The 20,922-nt window shown below is 34.4% G+C and overlaps 1 protein-coding gene and 1 long non-coding RNA gene across 2 annotated transcripts; one reads left to right on the top strand and one right to left on the bottom strand.

Moving 5' to 3' along the window:
• Positions 1-4,561: 4,561 nt before the first annotated feature.
• Positions 4,562-11,989, bottom strand: LOC140859722 (uncharacterized). Its single transcript, XR_012143441.1, has 4 exons — positions 11,870-11,989; positions 10,755-10,868; positions 5,791-5,904; positions 4,562-4,980 (listed from the first exon to the last, which is right to left on the bottom strand). It is a non-coding gene; the product is annotated as an uncharacterized lncRNA (long non-coding RNA).
• A 215-nt stretch (positions 11,990-12,204) lies between these two features.
• On the top strand, positions 12,205-19,931 carry LOC140859721 (lysine histidine transporter 1-like). Its single transcript, XM_073262093.1, has 8 exons — positions 12,205-12,457; positions 15,523-15,668; positions 16,857-17,240; positions 17,837-18,230; positions 18,867-18,972; positions 19,089-19,180; positions 19,365-19,433; positions 19,518-19,931. The coding sequence occupies exons 1-8, from the start codon at positions 12,404-12,406 to the stop codon at positions 19,614-19,616; spliced, it is 1,344 nt and encodes a 447-aa protein (XP_073118194.1). The 5' UTR covers positions 12,205-12,403; the 3' UTR covers positions 19,617-19,931.
• The last annotated feature ends 991 nt before the right edge of the window (positions 19,932-20,922 follow it).

The raw sequence follows: 20,922 nt of genomic DNA, 5'->3' as shown, positions 1-20,922 counted from the left end.
TGACCCATTGCTAGCCAAAAACCAAAACGAAACACCCATAGGCATAAACATTAACTGCTTACCCGTCCACAACACTACCGATCTTTTTTTCTTTTTTTTTTTTTTTTAGTACATAAGATAGGGGACAACCCCGTGAAGCAATGAAGACTAATGACCGAAAAAAGACACACCCGCCAGGTCTACCAATACCAGCAAACTAGTGGTAAAAGGAAGAGTACAGAAAGACATGAAGGGCCCATTAGCGGTTCTCCCAGCCAAGCTGTCAGCCAGTTGGTTGGCTTTTTGGAAAGCGTGCGATGCCTGAAATAAATCTAAAGATGATGCACAGAGAGTGATATCAACCAACTGCGGATGAAAGGAAGAGAGAACATTCGTCAGAGCGAAGGTTTTGAGGTGTTTAGAGATCTAGTTAACTACGGTTGATGAATCGCCTTCCAGCAAATTCTAGTGAGACCTAGGCAGAAAACTGCGGTTGTGAGAACCTTCCACGCTGCCATAAGCTCAGCCTTCGAAACCCACTGCGCCACCGACCTGAATGTTTCAGCAAACAGGACTGTTCTGAGATGATCCCTGATGATATATCCCAGACCTACTCTGCCATTAGACCAAGAGGCATCAAAATTCATCTTGACGCGATCACAAGGAGGGGGGTACCCACAAGACCATTGGAGATAGAGATAAAGGGCTCACTAAGCCACCGGCATCCCAGCGCTATGATCCATTAGTCAAGGAAGAAATGTCACCAGCTTGGAGAAACTCCTGAGCATACCTGAGAGCTGAGCAATGAATCTCACAGGCTCTATGTTCGACATGATTGAAGACGAAGTCATTCCTCGAAGAAGAAATCATCCACGCCGTGTCACAAATAATTGATTTCTATAGATGAGGGATTCTGGAATCAACGGTTAGCTTAATAAGATCCTCCAAAGTGTTGAAATAAAGATCAGATAAGTGCTCAGCCTGTAAGATCTCCCAGATCCCTGTAATACGAGGATAGAAAAGTAAGCAGTGCTCAAAACCCTCAATGGCATCTTGGCAAGGAGCACACAGAGGTTGTTGATAAGGGAGGAAGCCCCATTCATGCAAAAGAACCTTGCTCGGGAGACACCCCCAGCAAACCATCCTCCAAAATAGTTGGACCCGAGGGGCAATTTGCAGTTTCCATATCCAAGATAGGTTCTTGATACCGATCTTTTGAGAATATCTTTTTAAAAGAAAATTTTGTTGAAGGATCTAAACTTAAGGTTTCTCTTAGGACTTTTAGAAATGGATCTTTTAACTTCATCTTTGTTGTGTCAAGTAAGGCTAACCAAATAATCAAAATCCGAAGAAATTCATCCAATGCGATCCAATAAACATTGCTTTCGATCGGTTGGAAGACATAAATCAGATAAAATTAGATTGAGATTTATAAAAAATCGATTATTTACGATCGGATTCAATTTCTATATTTTTAACCCATATAAAATCGAACCTAACTGAAATAGTATTTCAAAAACTCACTTTCATTCTAAGATGGCGTCATTTAAACTTCAATATTTTATTTTAAAAAATATCCCATCATCCATTTGAATTCATAGGAATATTAATATTGAATTGTTGATAGAAGTATATCAATTTGAGATAATTCTAAAGTGAAAGTTTTCAAATATAGTTGCTTTCAAATGAATAAATTTTTTTTTTCTATTTTATTTTGTACATATTCAAAAATAAGTTCAAAATTTATAACTTATAAAGATTAGATTTTTTTTGCATTAAATTGATAAAAAAATAGATAAGCTTAAGTTGGCCGTATTGGACTTAAATTCAACATTAGGTCGACATTGAAGCCAACCGACACAACCCATTCGAACCTGCTACAAATCGTTCATTTCAATTTCAAATGATTTATACATGATAAACGGTCGGCAACAGATTGAATTTTCTTCAATTCGATTGGATTTAGTCGGATGTAATTTTTCTCTTAATTTGATCGAACCCGATCCGTGCTCAGCCCTAGCATCAAGGCTTCGGCGAATGCTGATGTGACTGAGGATGATGGACGATCCAAGCATCAAAATGCCAATAGGAATCTGTAAGAGAAGTTCACACTCACCAGAGTTCTCTGGTGGGAGACTCTCCAATGTTTAAGATAGTCGGAGCTTGAGAACAGTAGAAGAAGAAAGTATGAGCTTAGGATAGTGTTCTGTTGCATATCTCGAGGGTTTTCTCACCACCTCTTTATATAGAACTGGAGTTTTAGGCCGTTACGTAGGCCGATAGGCCAAATTATGATCTATTAGGCTGTTAGGATAGAGAATCTATAAATTAGAAATTATTAATCATGGATAGTGGCTATGTTCTGACGAAGATTCCTAGTGGTGGCCTGAAAGGAAAGAAACATGTTTCTTTGGGAGAATGAGATGAATAGCCAGGATGCATCTAAAAATTTTCTATAACAACTTGATAAAGATTGGATCTTTACCTGATTCACAATGAAATTGGGATCAAATCCCAAAAAATTCTGAATCCAAAGCCTCGCGTAAGTCTGAATCGATAAATTTTCTACTTCGCATACACGTCAAACTTTACAAGAAAGGAGGATGAAGTCTCGGATTGAAGCACCTTCACAAGACAATAAGAGAGGAGAGAGAATCTCTGATGTGATGCCTCACACTAGCAAGAGGGGATGTCCAAAGAGCCTCCACGCCTTGGAGAAGATGGGATGCCCAAGGGGGAACACCCAAGAGGAAGGGTGATGCCCACTCCTCCTTCACGCCTCCTCTCTCTCTCTCTCTTTCTCTCTTTTGCACACAATCTAATAGTTATGCCATGATAGTTAGAGGTCCTTCCTATTTATAGATGATTCTCCATGACCCATAAGACTAGGATTTCTAATTCAAACAGACTTTGAATTAATCCATAACTCATCAAAGGAGTCCTAAACGAGAAAGGATTGGCGCCTAACTAAGCACCCTCATGCACCCACACCTACACCCAATGTGGAGCGGCAATAATAAAAAGATAATGATTCAAGCAAGAAATATTAAAATAAAATAAAATCTAAATTAAATAAAAAAATTGAATAAAAAAATATAGAACTTACAATTGCATATGTAATTATTATAAAACAAATAAAATGATAAAATAACAATATGATGAGATCAAAAATGTAAAGAATTGCAAGAGATGATATGACATAAATAGAATTGACATATAATGAAAAATATTAAAAAGTAAATATTAAACTAAAATATCAAAAATATAAGATGAGAATAATAAAAATAAAATATAAATATAATAAAATAAGATTTAAGATATATAAAAGATATATCAAAATATCATCAAAAAATTATATAAAAATTTTCAAAAAATAAAATTTATATGTGAATTTTATAGATAAAAGGGTGTATGAGAAATGGTAGAGAGGAGAGGCGGGAAGAAGTGAAGGGCAACAAATTAGGAGAAAATATTTTGAATTCATGTGAGAATTTGTTGGATAATATGTAGGTGTGATTTGACAAATAGAAATATATAAATATTTTTAATAATTTAAATTATATATTGATTTTTTTAATAAAATAAAAAATAATATGGATAATAATTTTGGTAGTAGGAATATTTATGACATACTTCTATCTTATTTAATAATACGAGCATAAATAAGCAAGCATGAACCCAGTTTCTTTTCTGGATTCTCTTTATTTGTATGATACTGCTAATTAATAAAGGTTGGGAATTCCGGAAAAGTTGGTTGGTTGGGATTCCTTGAATCTCCAGCCAAGTACTCACCTTTTCTTTTTACAATCCTTCATGATTCTTACCACCAACCATGCTGCTCTCGTGAATTCCAAGGTCCCCGCCACTTAAAAGCTTCAAAGTCATTTTCATGCTTTCTTAATTTCTCTAAATTTCTCCCACCCAAAATACATATGAATACAAATACACATCGGAGCCTCTTATGTCTTGCAGTTGGCTAAAGATAAAAAAAAAAAAAAAAAATCCCCTAAATATGTGGACACAACTTATTTTGACTTTTAATTACATTTATAAAACTCTATGAAATATAATTGATACTGGGATGAACACACGAATACATGGAAAGCAAACTACAAAGAAGGAGAAGCTGAAAGAAAACTTTTATTACATCTAAAAGAAAACAGTTAGTTTGCCCCCTAAAAGTCCAACCTAGTCTTGGCCTACATCCCATCTATAGGTACGTTGGATTATAGGATAAAAAAAATCTATAAAAATCTTTTTTTATTTTTTTGTTCCCATAGGATTTAGGTTTGGGAAGGATTGTATTGATGTCAGCCTTATTTAAATTCACCATGTTATCCATGATGCAACGACAAATCCAGCGGGATACCATTCCATCCAACTCAACCCTGCTTGATTTCCCAAAATGTCCCTAAAAGACAACCATGCAAAAGATACACCGTTAATGGGATAAAGATAAACTTCATATATTAGATTAAAAAAAAATAAAAATATTTTTTGTCAACCAAATAAAGATAAAAGATAATAATTTTTAAAAAAAAAATAAATTAGAAATCCAAAAAATTAATCCTGCTAATGACAGAGTTGATCGACTAAAAAAAAATATGATAAATTAAAAATTTGAAAACAAGAAAAATATGGTTCACAAAAATATTGTGATATATAGTATTTTTTTGATAAGAGTTGTGACATATGGTACGAGGAGTTTTTTATCAGTTTTAGAGTCCGGAGACAACCAATGTCATGCTCCGAACCCAACACCCGGGTCGGATACGTGATGGCCGCACACTCCTTAGAGCAAGCCCTAAAGAATATGCAAAGCCAAAATAAATATTACAATCTTAACATCCATAACAATTAATTTCAAATATAATTCATAAAACCTTGCATAATTACAAATTTAAATTTCTTCAATTCTCTGATCAGATACTATGACACTCTATTTATCCTTCTGCTCATCCGTAAATCCAAGCCTTAGCCAATCATAAGCATCCTGTAACTCTGAGAAGAAAAAGAAAGATGAAGGGGTGTGAGCTTTACAGCCCAGTAAAAATTTTCATATCACACTGATATAGTACTATAGTCTAAAAATAAGGATAAAATCTCATGTTCAATGTCCAGAATAATGCAAACATTCATAAATTTTCTGTCTTGTTAAAATAGATACATCATCATATGTTAACAGGTAAAATATTTTTGTTCAAAAATTATTTCATGTCTTATCTTTTATTTCTCCTTTCATAATCACATGATTTTTAACATTTTCTTTCTGGCTCTGGACTATCCAAGTTTATACCTCAGTCATCATCCGGATCGAATCCACTTAAAAAGTCTTTCAAAACTGTCCCAGGATGAGCTCCTGGCCAGCTGTCCCACGTACGGAAGCCCGTAAGAGGCTGTCCCAGGCATAAGCTCCTGGCGGGCTGTCCCAGGCATGAGCTCCTGGCCGGCTGATCCACCTGTAAGCCAGTGGGGGCTGTCCCAGGCATAAGCTCCTGGCGGGCTGATCCATATGACAAGGCTAGTCCATACCATATATCTCTTTCTTTTCATTTAATCAGTATATATTGATTTCATCGAATCAATTCGGTCTTGCATTACGATCAATTCAGATATGTCATATCCATATAATCATACCATCAATCTCTGATACATATATATTGACATAACATACTCATAATCAAAATCAAATAATAATATCTCAGATATAATAAATTCATCGATCTCAAATCCGACGATACAAAACCAATGATGCAAGACCAACAGTAAAATAGCATATATATAATAGTGATCATGTACAAGGATTCTTACCTTTACCGATGACTGATCCAAGCATAGAAATCAATGTTCTTCTTTGATTTATGAATTTCTCTAACCAAAATATTCCACTCGATATCATATGCAGACCATCATCTCTTCATGATCCTGATCAAATATAAAAATCATATATGGAGAAATTATCGATAATCGATCGTAATAACACAAATGAGTATCTCTCTTAGGATTAATCAAAATTAGGATCTAAGTATTTGGATCCTCCACTGATCCATAAGACTTCTAGAGAGAGAAAATCCATGAAGAGAGAGAAAATTCTAGAGAGAGAAAGTAGAGAGAGAAAAGTGGAGAGAGAAACTTTCATATCCTTCCGATGAGGCACTCATGATCGAGATCATCAGAGGTCCTATCAGGGTGACTCAATATGAATCAAGTGTTACAAATTTTGAATAGGATCGAATTGGGATCAGATCTACCGCACGAATTTCGAAGCAACCTCAGATCATCTTATTTTCATCTCAATTTTATCCTAGGGTCCGTGATGAAATCAGAGAGAGAGGAAGAATCTAGAGAGACAAAATCCATAAAAAGAGAAAAAAGTCTTGAGAGAGAATCTAGAGAGAGAAAATATAGAGCGAGAAGGTAGAAAAGAGAGAGAAAGGAGAGAAAAAGGAGAGAGAGGAAAATTCTCTCTCTTCTTCTTCTTTTTATTTTATTTTATTTTTATTTTTCTCTTTCTCTTTTTCTTTTCTTTTCTTTTCTTTTTCTTTTTCTTTTTCCTTTTTCTTTTCTTTTTCTTTTTCCTTTTTCTTTTCTTCTTCTTCCTTCTTCTTTTCTTTTCTTCCCGTGGCCTCCCTTGGCTGAAACAGGGGAAGACCGGAAAGGGTTCAGAGGCTTGACTCCGACGAAGGCGGCAGCTTCGTCGGATGTCCGGCAACAGGTGGAGGCGGCGGTGGGCAATGGACGGCCGGCGGCAAGGTTCGGCCGGCAAAATCAAAGGAAGATTCAGAAAACAGGGGATTCTTTTGCGACTGATTTTCGACAAAGATGGTGGCCGGCGGTGAGGCTTTGGGCCAGGGAAGAAAGGGAAGAGAGAGAGGAAGAAGGAGAGGGGCTTACCATGAGCTCCGGCAGCCGAGAAGAACTTTGGCAATCCTTTCTTCCTGTTCAAAGAACTCACAGAAAATCTTGGAAAAAAATCCCTCTAAACTCTTAATAATCTCTCAAAATCCCATGATAAAGACCTAAAGGGAGGGGAAGGGGGTTTTATAGAGGAGTTTTCTTAATCCGTGCCGGACTCTATCACTCCGATTTCGTCGGAAACGGAGAGGAAGAAGACTCCGGTTAGGAGTCTTCCTCCTCCTCTATTTTTTTTTTTTAAAAATCTAGGTTATTACATTCTCCCCTCCTTAAAATAATTTCATCCTCGAAATTAAGTTATGTCGTTCAAGATACCTATTTTCAAAGTATACATTCTTCATATCATTCTCAAGCTTACAATAATATCATATATATATTATTTATTTCTCATGATCTTGTTATAACAAAATTATTTGAAATTTCAAACTCATCCTTTCTTATTGATTTCTCAACTTTTTTGAAGAACTGTAATATTTTGGACTTGTATTAATATACCACCCTTATTTGTCTAATACATTTCACTCAAAATTCATAATTATCTCAGACTACCCTTGATAGAAAATAAATAAAGATCAAACATCGGCACTCCTCACAATCATCAATTTCTTTCTTCACTTGATCTTCCAACAAATTTTATATATAGACTCTCATCTTAAGAAAAATCTCAATCTTCTATATCAGTTCAAGTAACAATATTAAATTTTAAAAAAAAATTATGAGATCTATGTCAAAACATTCTAAGTTTGAACTAATACCAGAATTATCAAGCTGTTAATAAACTTGAAATATCTAAAATTTCTTGGCATTATCTACAATGAAACAACCTACTGACAAAAATTATCAGGCTATGATCAGATTAGATCAAAATTTATAGCATCCTTTCATTATCAATAAAATCTTTCCTTATTTGCAACTAATGTATTCCATCATAACTTTTGATTTAAAGGATTAATATTTCTAATCAATTCAGAGCATCACGCTTTTGCTACGCACTCTGATCTCAACTTACCAAATTATATAAGTCTATCAAAGATAAAATATCCTTATATGTTAGATCAATCCAAGATAGATCCAACCTTCAAATTTTATATAAGACTTAGGGCAAAATTTTAAGTTTCTTTATCTTTACTACCTTCGGGTATAGCATATAAAAATTAAATCTTGATCCACTTTCTATGTTTGAAATCATTCCATAAGTTTCATCACTCTTCAAAAATCCGACATGTCTAGAATTAATTGGAGTTAATCTTAAATTTACCTTACAATCATTTAGATAATTTCTAAATCAATCTTCCTTTTTAAAAGAATTAATTCTAACTTGACAACTAAAAGAACTCAAGCCAACATCCTTATGAGTAGAATCAACTTGATTATTTCTTATAGAGCTCTCTTCATCACAACCCTTAATATTAATCAATAAATCTATACAAAATTTTGTCTCTTGTATAAGTCATTCAAAATTTAGCACTAGCAAGATGTCTTAGTTCAATTTAAAAATCCAAACTTTGACTTGAATAATTAATACACTTCACCATCTTCAACAATCACAAGAAAAATTAAAAAAAATCTAATCCCAAGATAGTAATACAAATTATTTAAAGATTTCATCATAACCTGTATATCATACTCTGATAAAATAAATTTTTTTTTTAAATTTAACAACAATATCAAAATACTTTTGATCCACTTAGAAAGGTAAGCTTTTGACTTGAAATTCAATACAACTTGAAAGATTAAGGAATCATATTCAAAATATGATATTTTGAGTAACCAAAGATTTCACCAAAATGTGTATCTCATATTCTCATAATAAAATTCAAGTATTTTTTTTTCTAAGATTGAGTTTCATATATGATCCTCTTATAGGTTCAATGCTCAAAAATATTTCTCTCTCATATGATGAAATTTCTTCTTGGACCATATCCTAATTAACTTTCTTTGATAAGTCCAAAATTCATAATGCTCAGACAATTATCATCAAGATTAAAAAAAAATATCATGATCTTCAATCATATAAGTTTTACATTCCAAAATCTTCTAGTATACTCAACATAACTTATCAATACCGCCCACTTCATTCCAAGGTCAACTCTTTTCATACTTAGGTCAACCTTACCAATTGAAATCTAAGATATAACTCGTCAATTCTATTATAGATATCATATGCCACTTATACATAAATTTTATCTTAATATCTATTGATTCGAAATCTAAATATTGAATCTTCTCTTTTATATCTATCATGTTCCTCATGATCATAACCTAAGTTCAGATATTACTAGAATTACAATTCTGAATAATTATAACCTTAAACTCAAATACCACTTAAATCATATTTCCTAGTGATCATAACCTAAACTCTAATATCATTCTATCATACCTTTAATGATCAAAATCTTAAACTCCGATATTATCAATCATACTCTAGTGATTATAATCCCAAAGTTTTGATATCACTTATATGACAATCCCTAGTGACCTTAAACTTGGGCTCTAGTACTGTTCTGTCATATCCTAATCACTTGTATCATTGTCTCCAAATGAACATAACCTAAGCTCTAAGCTCAGATATCACTCTGTCACATCCTATTGATCTTACATAAAGTTTTGATATCACTTCATAATCTTAGTGATCTTAAACCTAAGCTCTGATATTATTCTATCACATCCTAATTATTTATATCGTAATCTCCAATGATCATAACCTAAGCTCTATTATTACTCTGTAATATTTAAATCACTTATATTATAATCCTTAATGATCATAACCTGAGCTCTGATACCATTCTGTCACGCCCCGAACCCAACACCCGGGTCGGATACGTGATGGCTGCACACTCCTCAGAGCAAGTCCTAAAGAATATGCAAGGCCAAAATAAATATTACAACCTTAACATCCATAACAATTAATTTCAAATATAATTCATAAAACCTTGCATAATTATAAATTTAAATTTCTTCAATTCTCTGATCAGATACTATGACACTCTATTTATCCTTCTGTTCATCCGTAAATCCAAGCCTTAGCCAATCATAAGCATCCTGTAACTCTGAGAAGAAAAAGAAAGATGAAGGGGTGTGAGCTTTACAGCCCAGTAAGAATTTTCATATCACACTGATATAGTACTATAGTCTGAAAATAAGGATAAAATCTCATGTTCAATGTCCAGAATAATACAAATATTCATAAATTTTCTGTCTTGTTAAAATAGATGCATCATCATATGTTAACAGGTAAAATATTTTTGTTCAAAAATTATTTCATGTCTTATCTTTCATTTCTCCTTTCATAATCACATGATTTTTAACCTTTTCTTTCTGGCTCTAGACTATCCAAGTTTATACCTCAATCATCATCCAGATCGAATCCACTTAAAAAGTCTTTCAAGACTGTCCCAAGATGAGCTCCTGGCCGGCTGTCCCACGTATGGAAGCCCGTGAGAGGCTATCCCAAGCATAAGCTCCTGGCGGGCTGTCCCAGGCATGAGCTTCTGGCTGGCTGATCCACCTGTAAGCCAGTGGGGGCTGTCCCAGGCATAAGCTCCTGGCGGGCTGATCCATATGACAAGGCTAGTCCATACCATATATCTCTTTCTTTTCATTTAATCAGTATGTGTTGATTTCATCAAATTAATTCTGTCTTGCATTACAATCAATTCATATGTGTCATATCCATATAATCATGCCATCAATCTCTGATACATATATATTGACATAACATACTCATGATCAAAATCAAATAACAATATCTCAGATATAATAAATTCATCGATCTCAAATCCGACGATACAAAATTAATGATGCAACACCAACAGTAAAATAGCATATATATAATAGTGATCATGTACAGAGATTCTTACCTTTACCGATGACTGATCCAAGCACAGAAATCAATGTTCTTCTTTGATTTATGAATTTCTCTAACCAAAATATTTCACTCGATATCATATGCAGACCATCATCTCTTCATGACCCTGATCAAATATAAAAATCATATATGAAGAAATTACCGATAATCGATCCTAATAACACAAATCGAGTATCTCTCTTAGGATTAATCAAAATTAAGATCTAAGTATCTGGATCCTCCACTGATCCATAAGACTTCTAGAGAAAAAAAATCCATGAAGAGAGAGAAAATTTTAGAGAGAGAAAATAGAGAGAGAAAAGTGGAGAGAGAAACCTTCGTATCTTTTCGATGAGGCACTCATAATCGAGATCATCAGAGATCCTATCAGGGTGACTCAATATGAATCAAGTGTTACAAATTTCGAATAGGATCGAACTGGGATCAGATCTACCACATGAATTTCGGAGCAACCCAGATCATCTTATTTTCATCTCAATTTTATCCTAGGGTCCGTGATGAAATCAGAGAGAGAGAAAGACTCTAGAGAGATAAAATCCATAAAAAGAAAAAAAGTCTAGAGAGAGAATTCAGAGAGAGAAAATGTAGAGAGAGAAGGTAGAAAAGAGAGAGAAAGGAGAGAAAAAGGAGAGAGAGGAAAATTCTCTCTCCTCTTTTTTTTTTATTTTATTTTATTTTATTTTTATTTTTATTTTTCTCTTTCTCTTTTTCTTTTCTTTTCTTTTTTTTTCTTTTTCTTTTTCCTTTTTCTTTTCTTTTTCTTTTTCCTTTTTCTTTTCTTTTTCTTTTTCCTTTTTCTTTTCTTCTTCTTCCTTCTTCTTTTCTTTTCTTCCCACGGCCTCCCTTGGCTGAAACAGGGGAAGACCGGAAAAGGTTCAGAGGCTTGACTCCGACGAAGGCGGCGGCTTCGTCGAATGTCCGGCAGCAGGTGGAGGCGGCGGTGGGCAATGGACGGCCGGTGGTAAGGTTCGGCCGGCAAAATCAAAGGAAGATTCAGAAAACAGAGGATTCTTTTGCGACTGATTTTCAGCAAAGACGGTGGCCGGCGGTGAGGCTTTGGGCCAGGGGAGAAAGGGAAGAGGGAGAGGAAGAATGGGAGGGGCTTACCTCGAGCTCCGGCAGCCGAGAAAAACTCCGGCAATCATTTCTTCCTGTTCAAAGAACTCGCAGAAAATCTTGAAAAAAAATCCCTCTAAACTCTTAATAATCTCTCAAAATCCCATGATAAAGACCTAAAGGGAGGGGAAGGAGGTTTTATAGAGGAGTTTTCTTAACCCGTGCCGGACTCTATCATTCCGATTTCATCGAAAACGGAGAGGAAGAAGACTCCGATTAGGAGTCTTCCTCCTCCTCTATTTTTTTTTTTTTTTTAAATCTGGGTTATTACAACCAAAACTATGTTTTCACGGAAAGACGTGGCGTTCAAACTGCATCTTCCTCCTGGCTTCTTCTCCCCTCTCTCTGTATATATCAAATTCTCTCCTCCACTCTCTCATCTTTTCTATAAATCCATTCTCCTCTCCACCATCCCTTCCCAACACTTGTTCATTTCTCCTCCCTCCCTTTTTTCCTTCCACTCTAATATTCCTAGTGCTAGCTTTTGGTCACCGTAACTTGTAATTAGATATTATTTCTGCAGCCATGGGAACGCAAGCTCCTCCTACTCCCCCAGAATCATATGATATCAGAAGCAAGGTATGTACAATCACATAATCTTTCTCTCGTTTTCTCTTTCTGTCTCTCTTTCTCTCTTCCTGTCTCTCTTCTGGTTCTTGAGAAGAATAGAAAAGTCCATCTCTTACAATTAGGAGTTCAGGACTCAGCTTTGTATTGAGATCTTGTGCTTCAGTTATTTTAGTCTTCTCTTTTTAGTGCTCCAAAGGGGCCTATCTTTACAAAAAGCAGATTTAGAGAGAGAGAGAGAGAGAGAGAGAGAGAGAGAGAGAGAGAGAGTAGAATTCTAAAGGCCGGGCTTCAATGGAGGGGGGCCAAGTATTTGGAGGGTCCGCCGCGGCCATGTGCCAATCAATAGGGAGGAGTTGGATCTATGCTCTCAGATTCAGCAATTAGTTATTCAGATAATTAATTAGCAAATTGCAGAAGCTATCCACTTGTATGTACTAGTTAATTAATTGCCCTCCAAATTTAAATTAATAGTTATGATAAGCTGGTTACCTTTTGATTTCTTCATCTTATCTAAATAAAATAATTTTTAAGTTCCACTAATTGGCAGATTTTTTTTTTAAAAAATAGCAAATAGTGACTTCAGCAAATAATATGGTTATCAACTTATAATTAATTTTGGCTTAATGGTTATAGCAATTATTACTTTATTCTCAGATATTTTCAAGACAAGTATATTTTACTAAAACTTTGATATAACCCTAAATTGCATTGCTAAATTATTTCATAATTCTTGTATATATGGATAGTATATGTACATGTAACATGCATATTAATTAGTTAACTTTGGTAAGGAAATTCAAAGACCTAGAATAAAAATTAGAGAGATATATAATTTTTTTTGGTAATATGAGAAATTTAATATTGAATTGTGATCATTAATTTAGGTGCGGTAAAAAAACTTTTAGCTTTTTTTTTTCTTTTTAGGTGGATTATTAGGTCTTGCCATTTTTTTAAAGAAACAGCTTATCATACTTGCATAGGGATGGATAAATGATGAACGTCTTGCAAGCATTATTGCTGCCATTCTTGACTTGAAAAGTCAAGATCCAGGACTTGATGGCATGTCGTGGTCCTCAGCTTGACTTCGTGGCCGCATTGATTCTATAGCTTCAAACAAAATTTAAATATTACAATTTAAAATAATATGTAAAACTATGAGATGGATTCAAAATAATATTAATTATACAAAGGAAGGAATTGGATCGAAATTTTTACTATTAAACGGTTAAATTATATGACATCCAATGGAGTAGTTATAGTTGAAGGAATTGGCAGGAAAAAAAAAAATACTAAGAAAAGAAAAGAAAAAAAAAGCAGGAACTTTACCAACTTTATCCTTAAAACCTTCATCATTAAAACCTTCATCATTACCAACTTTATCCTTAAAACCTTCATCAGATAAATAATGGAAACATCAAATGGTAGCTGTTATTTCCATTATATAACAGCTACTGTAATCAAATAATAGCTGGAAATGCTTGTTACCAGATGAATAGCTGAAACATGTATGACACCTGCGTAATGAGCAGGAGGGATAATACAATTATAAATATTTATTTATGTAATAGAAGAGTAAGCAATTTCTCAGAAAAAAGAATGATATATAAATTTTAAAAATGATAAAGAATGATATATAAAATTAGGATTATGAATTTATGAATTCTCTTTTCTTCCCAAATTTAGCATCTTCTCCTCCCCTTCCTATAATTAGCCTCTTTTCTGTTCTTAGTTCAAAAAGTTTAAAAATGTTTATCAAATTTATTCTATCTACCGAAGTTTTGTATGTTTTGATAAAATAAAAAGGTTAGAAACATCTCCATATACTACTCTATGTATCTCCATAAAATCCAATGGTCTTGTCTTTCTATATATGCATGTCAATTTGAAATAAAGAAAAAAAATATGTAGAGAAAACTCCATTCTCACTCATGTTCTCTCTCCTTGTCCTATCCATTCCATTATTTGTTTACTTTTTGTATCTTTTTCTGAAACTGAAATATATCTCTACCTATATCATATGTTATTCTCTCCTCTGTCAACAATCCACTTCACACATCTTACCCTCTGCTTCTCTTTAAGATGCATCTCATGATCTTTTATCTCTTTGTACCGGTCCAGATATGTACCAGAATGTATTTGATGACCTTTGTATCTTTCTTCACCAATCAAAACAATATTGCACAATGAATCTTGTATTTTAAGAATATTATTATGTATGTTTTCGCCAGATAGGTATTGATCAGTGATAGAAGCACTATCATTTAAGTGAGATATCAAGTCATATCAACTATAGCTAGTTATACAATATGCGTAAAATCTTGGATGTCTATAGGATACCAGTTAATAAAGTATCAATATATCAATCAATTTTTTTTTCTTAATTTTGTTTTATGACCATTATTTTGATATATAAGTTATGTTATATCAAATTATCAAAAAGGATTTGAGATAATAATATGATTTCTTTCTAAAGATATTTACATTTTCAATGTTGGCCGAGGGAGATAAAATGAGATCAATTTCATCCCATCATAAGTCACCCATATCCACCAAGATGGCCAATTTGTTGAAACCTTCGACATTATATCATAAGTTCCACAAGTGATCTTCCAGCTCAATTTTTGAATATTTTATTTTCTAATTCTGATGGATGCATCTATACATGCATATGTCTGATTTATTGAAAGAAAACCTTCTACTTTCAATAGCCTTTGGCATGCAACATAGCAGGTTCACTGAATCTTCTATCCTCCTCCAATTCGCTTAGATCCACACCAAAGATTTCATCCATATCCATCTCCTCCTAAACCTTCACATTAAAGCTAACCATTAATAACCATACATATAAACAGTAACTGAAAGTATATGAAAACCATTCTTTGTTGCATTATTTTTGGTAAGATTTTTATACGTCCTAATGCAGGCATAAAGGAAGGGTAGTAATAATAACATAAAGGGTTGCTTGGTTTACATATTGTGTTTGTATATTTGAGTCTCTTTTTCTCTGGCCTCTGATTTTTTATTTTACTGTTGAATTTGGCATGATGAATGCAACTGTACGCAATAACGTGCAGTCCGAGAAGGAGAAGAACATCGATGATTGGCTTCCGATCACCTCATCTCGGAATGCCAAGTGGTGGTACTCAACATTCCACAATGTCACGGCCATGGTCGGAGCCGGTGTCCTCAGCTTGCCATATGCTATGTCAGAACTTGGATGGTGAGAAGAACAAAAGAAAAAAAAAAAAAAACAAAGCGCTATCTTGAAATCATAGTGTTAAAACTTTGATGTTTGATTGTTATTTTGTGGTTCTCATGTTTTAATTTTGTTACATTATTGTCTTTCCGGGGATATTTTGGATAATATAATGGTATCCTCAAACCAATACCTATTGGCTGTTTCAGAGTTTTTCCTAATGGGTGATCATAATTTTTTCGGGTACTAACTCAATTTTTCATGTTGCAATAAAAAGGGGTTCATTTCCTTTGGTTATGAATACTGAACAAGATCATACTATTGGTGATCATATAAAATTTTGGCAATCTTCTCGAATGAGTAATTTGCTTTAGACATTCGGATTATGATTTGAGGTATGTGAGTCTGTAGCTTTAAGTTACTATCTTATTTTCTTTTCCCTTTTTTTCTTGTTCTGCTTGATAATGGCTTTTTATAATATATATTTAATTTTCTCTATTATAGTGCTAATATTGTGGCCTTCTTTTCCTTTCTCCCTTTTTTCTTAAATTTGTGATTGTTGTAATTTTCAAGTATCATAACTTTCTGTTATGATTTACCATATAGCTAATGTCTCTGATAGAAGGAGATTTATATCTTCCATACACAAAGGATGAAAGTTGTATGCTATTCAATTTGAAGAAGTTAATTGTATTGGCTTACAGTTGAGAGATAATAATAGTTTTCAAGCCAATGGACCTTGTCTTGCTAAAAGAAGTGTTTAAACTTTTCCTTAATAATACAGAACATAAATCAAAATAATTTTCAGTAGAATCTATTTCTTGGCTCGTATTAAGACAGTTCCAGTTGTCAGCTGAGAATTTTTGCATATTTTGCTAGCAGCTTCATTTTTCACCTTCTAGTTTTACCTACAAAAATAAGGTAATCATCAATAACCTCTCTCTTGATGAGACAAAGAATCTGATAAATCTGCTTGCTAATATTTTCTTTAATAGGGGGAGGAGTTAAATTTAAATCTGTTGAAAAGCATTGCAGCCTCTATGATTGTTGCAATTATTTGACTCCTCTGCAGCCAATCCAATGTTATTAAAACAGGATCTAACAATACTTGCATATCTTCCTAACCCGCTAGATGTATCTAATTACATAACTGCAGCTTTGTTCACTGTGCAAGCTTCATGGCTTAAGAGCTCCTTTCATGCAATTGAACAGGGGCCCAGGCATTGCAATCCTAATTCTATCATGGATCATCACCTTATACACTCTCTGGCAAATGGTGGAGATGCATGAGATGGTGCCCGGAAAGCGGTTCAATCGGTACCATGAACTGGGGCAGGAGGCCTTTGGAGAGAAGCTTGGTCTTTGGATTGTGGTGCCTCAGCAGCTTGTCGTCGAGGTGAGCGTCAACATTGTCTACATGGTTACAGGTGGACAATCTCTAAAGAAGTTCCATGATCTTGTCTGCCCTGACTGCAAACACATCAAACAAACATATTTCATCATGATCTTTGCCTCGGTGCACTTCGTGCTCTCGCAACTGCCCAACTTTAACTCCATTTCAGGTGTCTCCTTGGCAGCTGCTGTCATGTCTCTCAGGTACACAATCTTCTTTTTGGTGTCACTCTGTATCCTATATTGCTGCCAGTTATGTAGCATTAACTTAGAAAGCATTATGACTAGATAATGCAAGTTTACTAGTTTTTTCTCTTTTCTTCTGAGTAACAAAGATTATGTTTTTGTACATCAAAATAAAGATGTATTATTATATGCTTCTTCATGTTTTTAGAGAAGGCATGAACGATCTCATACAAAGACATGTGTCTGCCTTTTGAAATTTCAAAGTTCATGACATTTCATCTTCTTCTTCTTTTTTTTTTTTTTTTTTGCTTGCAAGTATGCATTCCTATAGATTCCTGATGTTAATTTCCATGTAATTTAAATTCAAGAAGCCTAAGATTTTACACAAAAGGATATGCAATCAAAAATACATAAAAAAGATCAAAGCCAAAGTAATATTTGCTTTAACATTTGAGGTTTACCAAAGACAAAACAACCGAGAAATATAGCATGAATGAGCAAAATTTTAGCTTTTCCAAAGCTTTGTTATCTGCAACTCTTTCTTGTTTTGGGTGCAATTAATATCTGCAATTGGATTACTGTCTTTATAACTGATTCATCTATTTGTTTATCAGTTATTCCACCATTGCTTGGAGCGCTTCTGTGGAGAAAGGAAAGCAAGAAAATGTTGAATATGGATACCCATCTTCAAGCACTGCAGGAACCGTCTTCGGTTTCCTCAGTGCACTGGGAGAAGTTGCTTTCGCATATGCCGGTCACAATGTGGTCTTGGAAATCCAAGCAACCATTCCTTCCACTCCTGAGAAGCCATCAAAGAAGCCTATGTGGAAGGGTGTAGTTGTTGCCTACATCATTGTTGCTCTTTGCTACTTCCCTGTTGCTCTCATTGGTTACTGGGCCTTTGGCAATTCGGTCCAGGACAACATCCTCCTTTCACTGGAGAAGCCAACGTGGCTGATTGCCATGGCCAACATGATGGTCGTCGTCCATGTCATTGGGAGCTATCAGGTATGACTGCTTGCAATGGATATTGTAGAGACTTGATTCACATTAAACGATCTAGGAAATTTGGCTTCTATTGATCAAGGAAATTTGGCTTCTATTGCATTCTTTGAGATGGAAGAACTTTCAATGCCTTTATAAGAGAATCAAATGAGTCACATCTTAGTAAAACCTGAGAAACAATTGTTTAATCCATAAATTTCACAAAAAAAAAAAAAAGAAGAAAGAAAGAAAAAAAGAGAAAAGGAGAGTGATTTAATGCATTTCAATGTTAACATGATCTTTAACATGATAAAAATCACTGTCTTTCAAAAGGAAGTATTAGTATGTCACCTACAACTCTAAATGGTTGTCATTATATCGAGTAGAAGTTATCCTTCTTCTCCCTCGAAGGAAATAAGGGGAAAAAATATTTTCTTCGCCGGATACCTTTTGATCAGTGATCATATATGATCCTTTTTTGTTGATGTCTTATTATTCATCATGTTTTCCAGAAATAGATTTAAAGAACAGTCTCGGCAAAAAATGGTAGCATTTTATGGGGATCTGCATGTATACATTTTGCTGTTTCTCTCCTACATTCTTTTTTATAATCCTCTACAATGGTTTGTAGTTTGACTACTGTTTGATCTAATCATGCAGATTTATGCCATGCCTGTCTTCGACATGCTAGAAACTATGTTGGTGAAGAGACTTCATTTTCCTCCAGGTCTTATGCTTCGCTTAATTGCGCGTAGTGTATATGTTGGTAATGGCCCTTTCCTTTACGCTGCTCATACTTACAGCATTTTTTTTTTCTATGAGCATTTTTTTTTTCTTTTGATGGATGTTTACTGATTTTTTATTGTGATACATCATGTGCAGCATTGACAATGTTCATTGCTATTACCTTCCCCTTCTTTAGTGGGCTACTTGGATTCTTTGGAGGATTGGTATATGCCCCAACTACATACTTTGTAAGCCCCTAAAACTCTGTGAAGTAGTAGAATATTTCTCATGAAACAGAACATAACTTTTTATGAACCATTGAACTAGTAAGGTAGCACAAGGAGTGTTTCAAATGCAGAAATTACAATAAGTTTTTAATGTTCCATTATCACAGGAGAATTATTGATTTTGACCTATAATCTTTTTACGCAGCTCCCCTGTGTCATGTGGCTTGCCATCTACAAGCCTAAAGTGGGTAGCTTATCTTGGATCACTAATTGGGTAAGCTAACTTACTTTAGCCAGTTTCATTTTCACCTGCTTTAGGGACATCAAGCTGACCTTATTTTGCCTTCATGGTCTTCAGGTCTGCATCATACTCGGGTTCCTACTGATGATTTTAGCACCCATTGGTGGATTAAGGCAAATCATACTCGATGCGAAGACCTACAAATTTTACTCATAAGTTGCCAGTCAAGAATATAAAGGAATCAAGTAAATGGAACCATTTAAAGTCAGATGATGGAAATGATGATAGGTTCCGCATGCCAAAACAGTGCCTTCATGTTAATGAAGCTGTTTGTCTGATGCTTGGTTTGGGTGGTTTGTTGTGTTTGATAAAAATGAGTGTCAGATTGGAATTAGGTAGAGAACTATATCGCAAAATATACATCCTTTAGCTATTCCCTCTCTTTTTGTCCAAAAATATTACCATCTTTGTTATCCTTCATACATACTGTCAAATGCAATGGACTCTAATGCAATGTCATGGCTTCCTTCTCGATTGTTTTCATTTTCCAAAGAGGATTTTCTAAGCATAGATTATTGAAATTTGTCATTGCCTTCAATAGTCCTGAAGGTGAATCATGTTTGAAATAATTGACTTAAGTTGGTTCACCTTTAAAATTGCGTCGTCGCCCTCATCTAGCATTTGTTTTGATGTGAGATTCTCAGTGAATGGTGGGAGCATTCAAATAAGCCATGAAACAAACAGCAAGAGAATTCTGTATATAGATCAAAGATGTCCCTGATGGTACAATTCTCTTCAACTTTTCATCACACCTGACCTTGAAGAATCTCTATGAAATGAAGAAGGCGAAGAAGAGTGTATGTTAATCAACTCATGTTCTTGATACTGTTTTTAGTAACAGATTCAACACCCATTTTGTATGTGGTGTTGTGGATAACTTTCTTAAAATTCAGCATTCTCCTGTGACAGCATGTAGGATCCTGCAGTGAAGTCAATGCAAACTCTTTAGATGGATTTTGGTTGATGTCCTTCAAACAGTCAGAAATTGTGACATTGACAAAAGGGGAAAAAAAATCAAGAACGAGAATAAAAAAAAATCAGAAATAAAATAAAAAACAAGAGATGACTATGAATGGTAGGCAGGGCATGTAGGTATTGTCTATGGATGAATAATGACTCTGGAAATGGTTAGAGGCATTAAATGAATAAAAATACATAGTATAAATGACTTGCATCATAAAACTCAACGAAGTCAGAGATTTCTAATATTTTTTCTACTCATCACATGTCACACACTATTCAAGTTGATGTCATTTGCTTCCTATGCTCCTCTTTTCAAAATCTTCAATAGTTTTCTCGTAATAGTGCATTGATGCATAACACATCTGAAATTTCTTCCCTTGTCTCGAAGGATTTCGCATAAACATGTTATGCATGTCCTTGCAGATATAAAGCTTGTGATAACCCGGCCCGATGGGCCAAAAGCCCACTAAGCCCAAAAAAACAAAAAAAAAAAATAGGG

The sequence above is a fragment of the Elaeis guineensis genome, chromosome 8, assembly GCF_000442705.2.
Source record: "Elaeis guineensis isolate ETL-2024a chromosome 8, EG11, whole genome shotgun sequence".
NCBI lineage: Eukaryota > Viridiplantae > Streptophyta > Magnoliopsida > Arecales > Arecaceae > Elaeis > Elaeis guineensis.
This window is presented reverse-complemented; position numbering and strand designations above follow the sequence as displayed.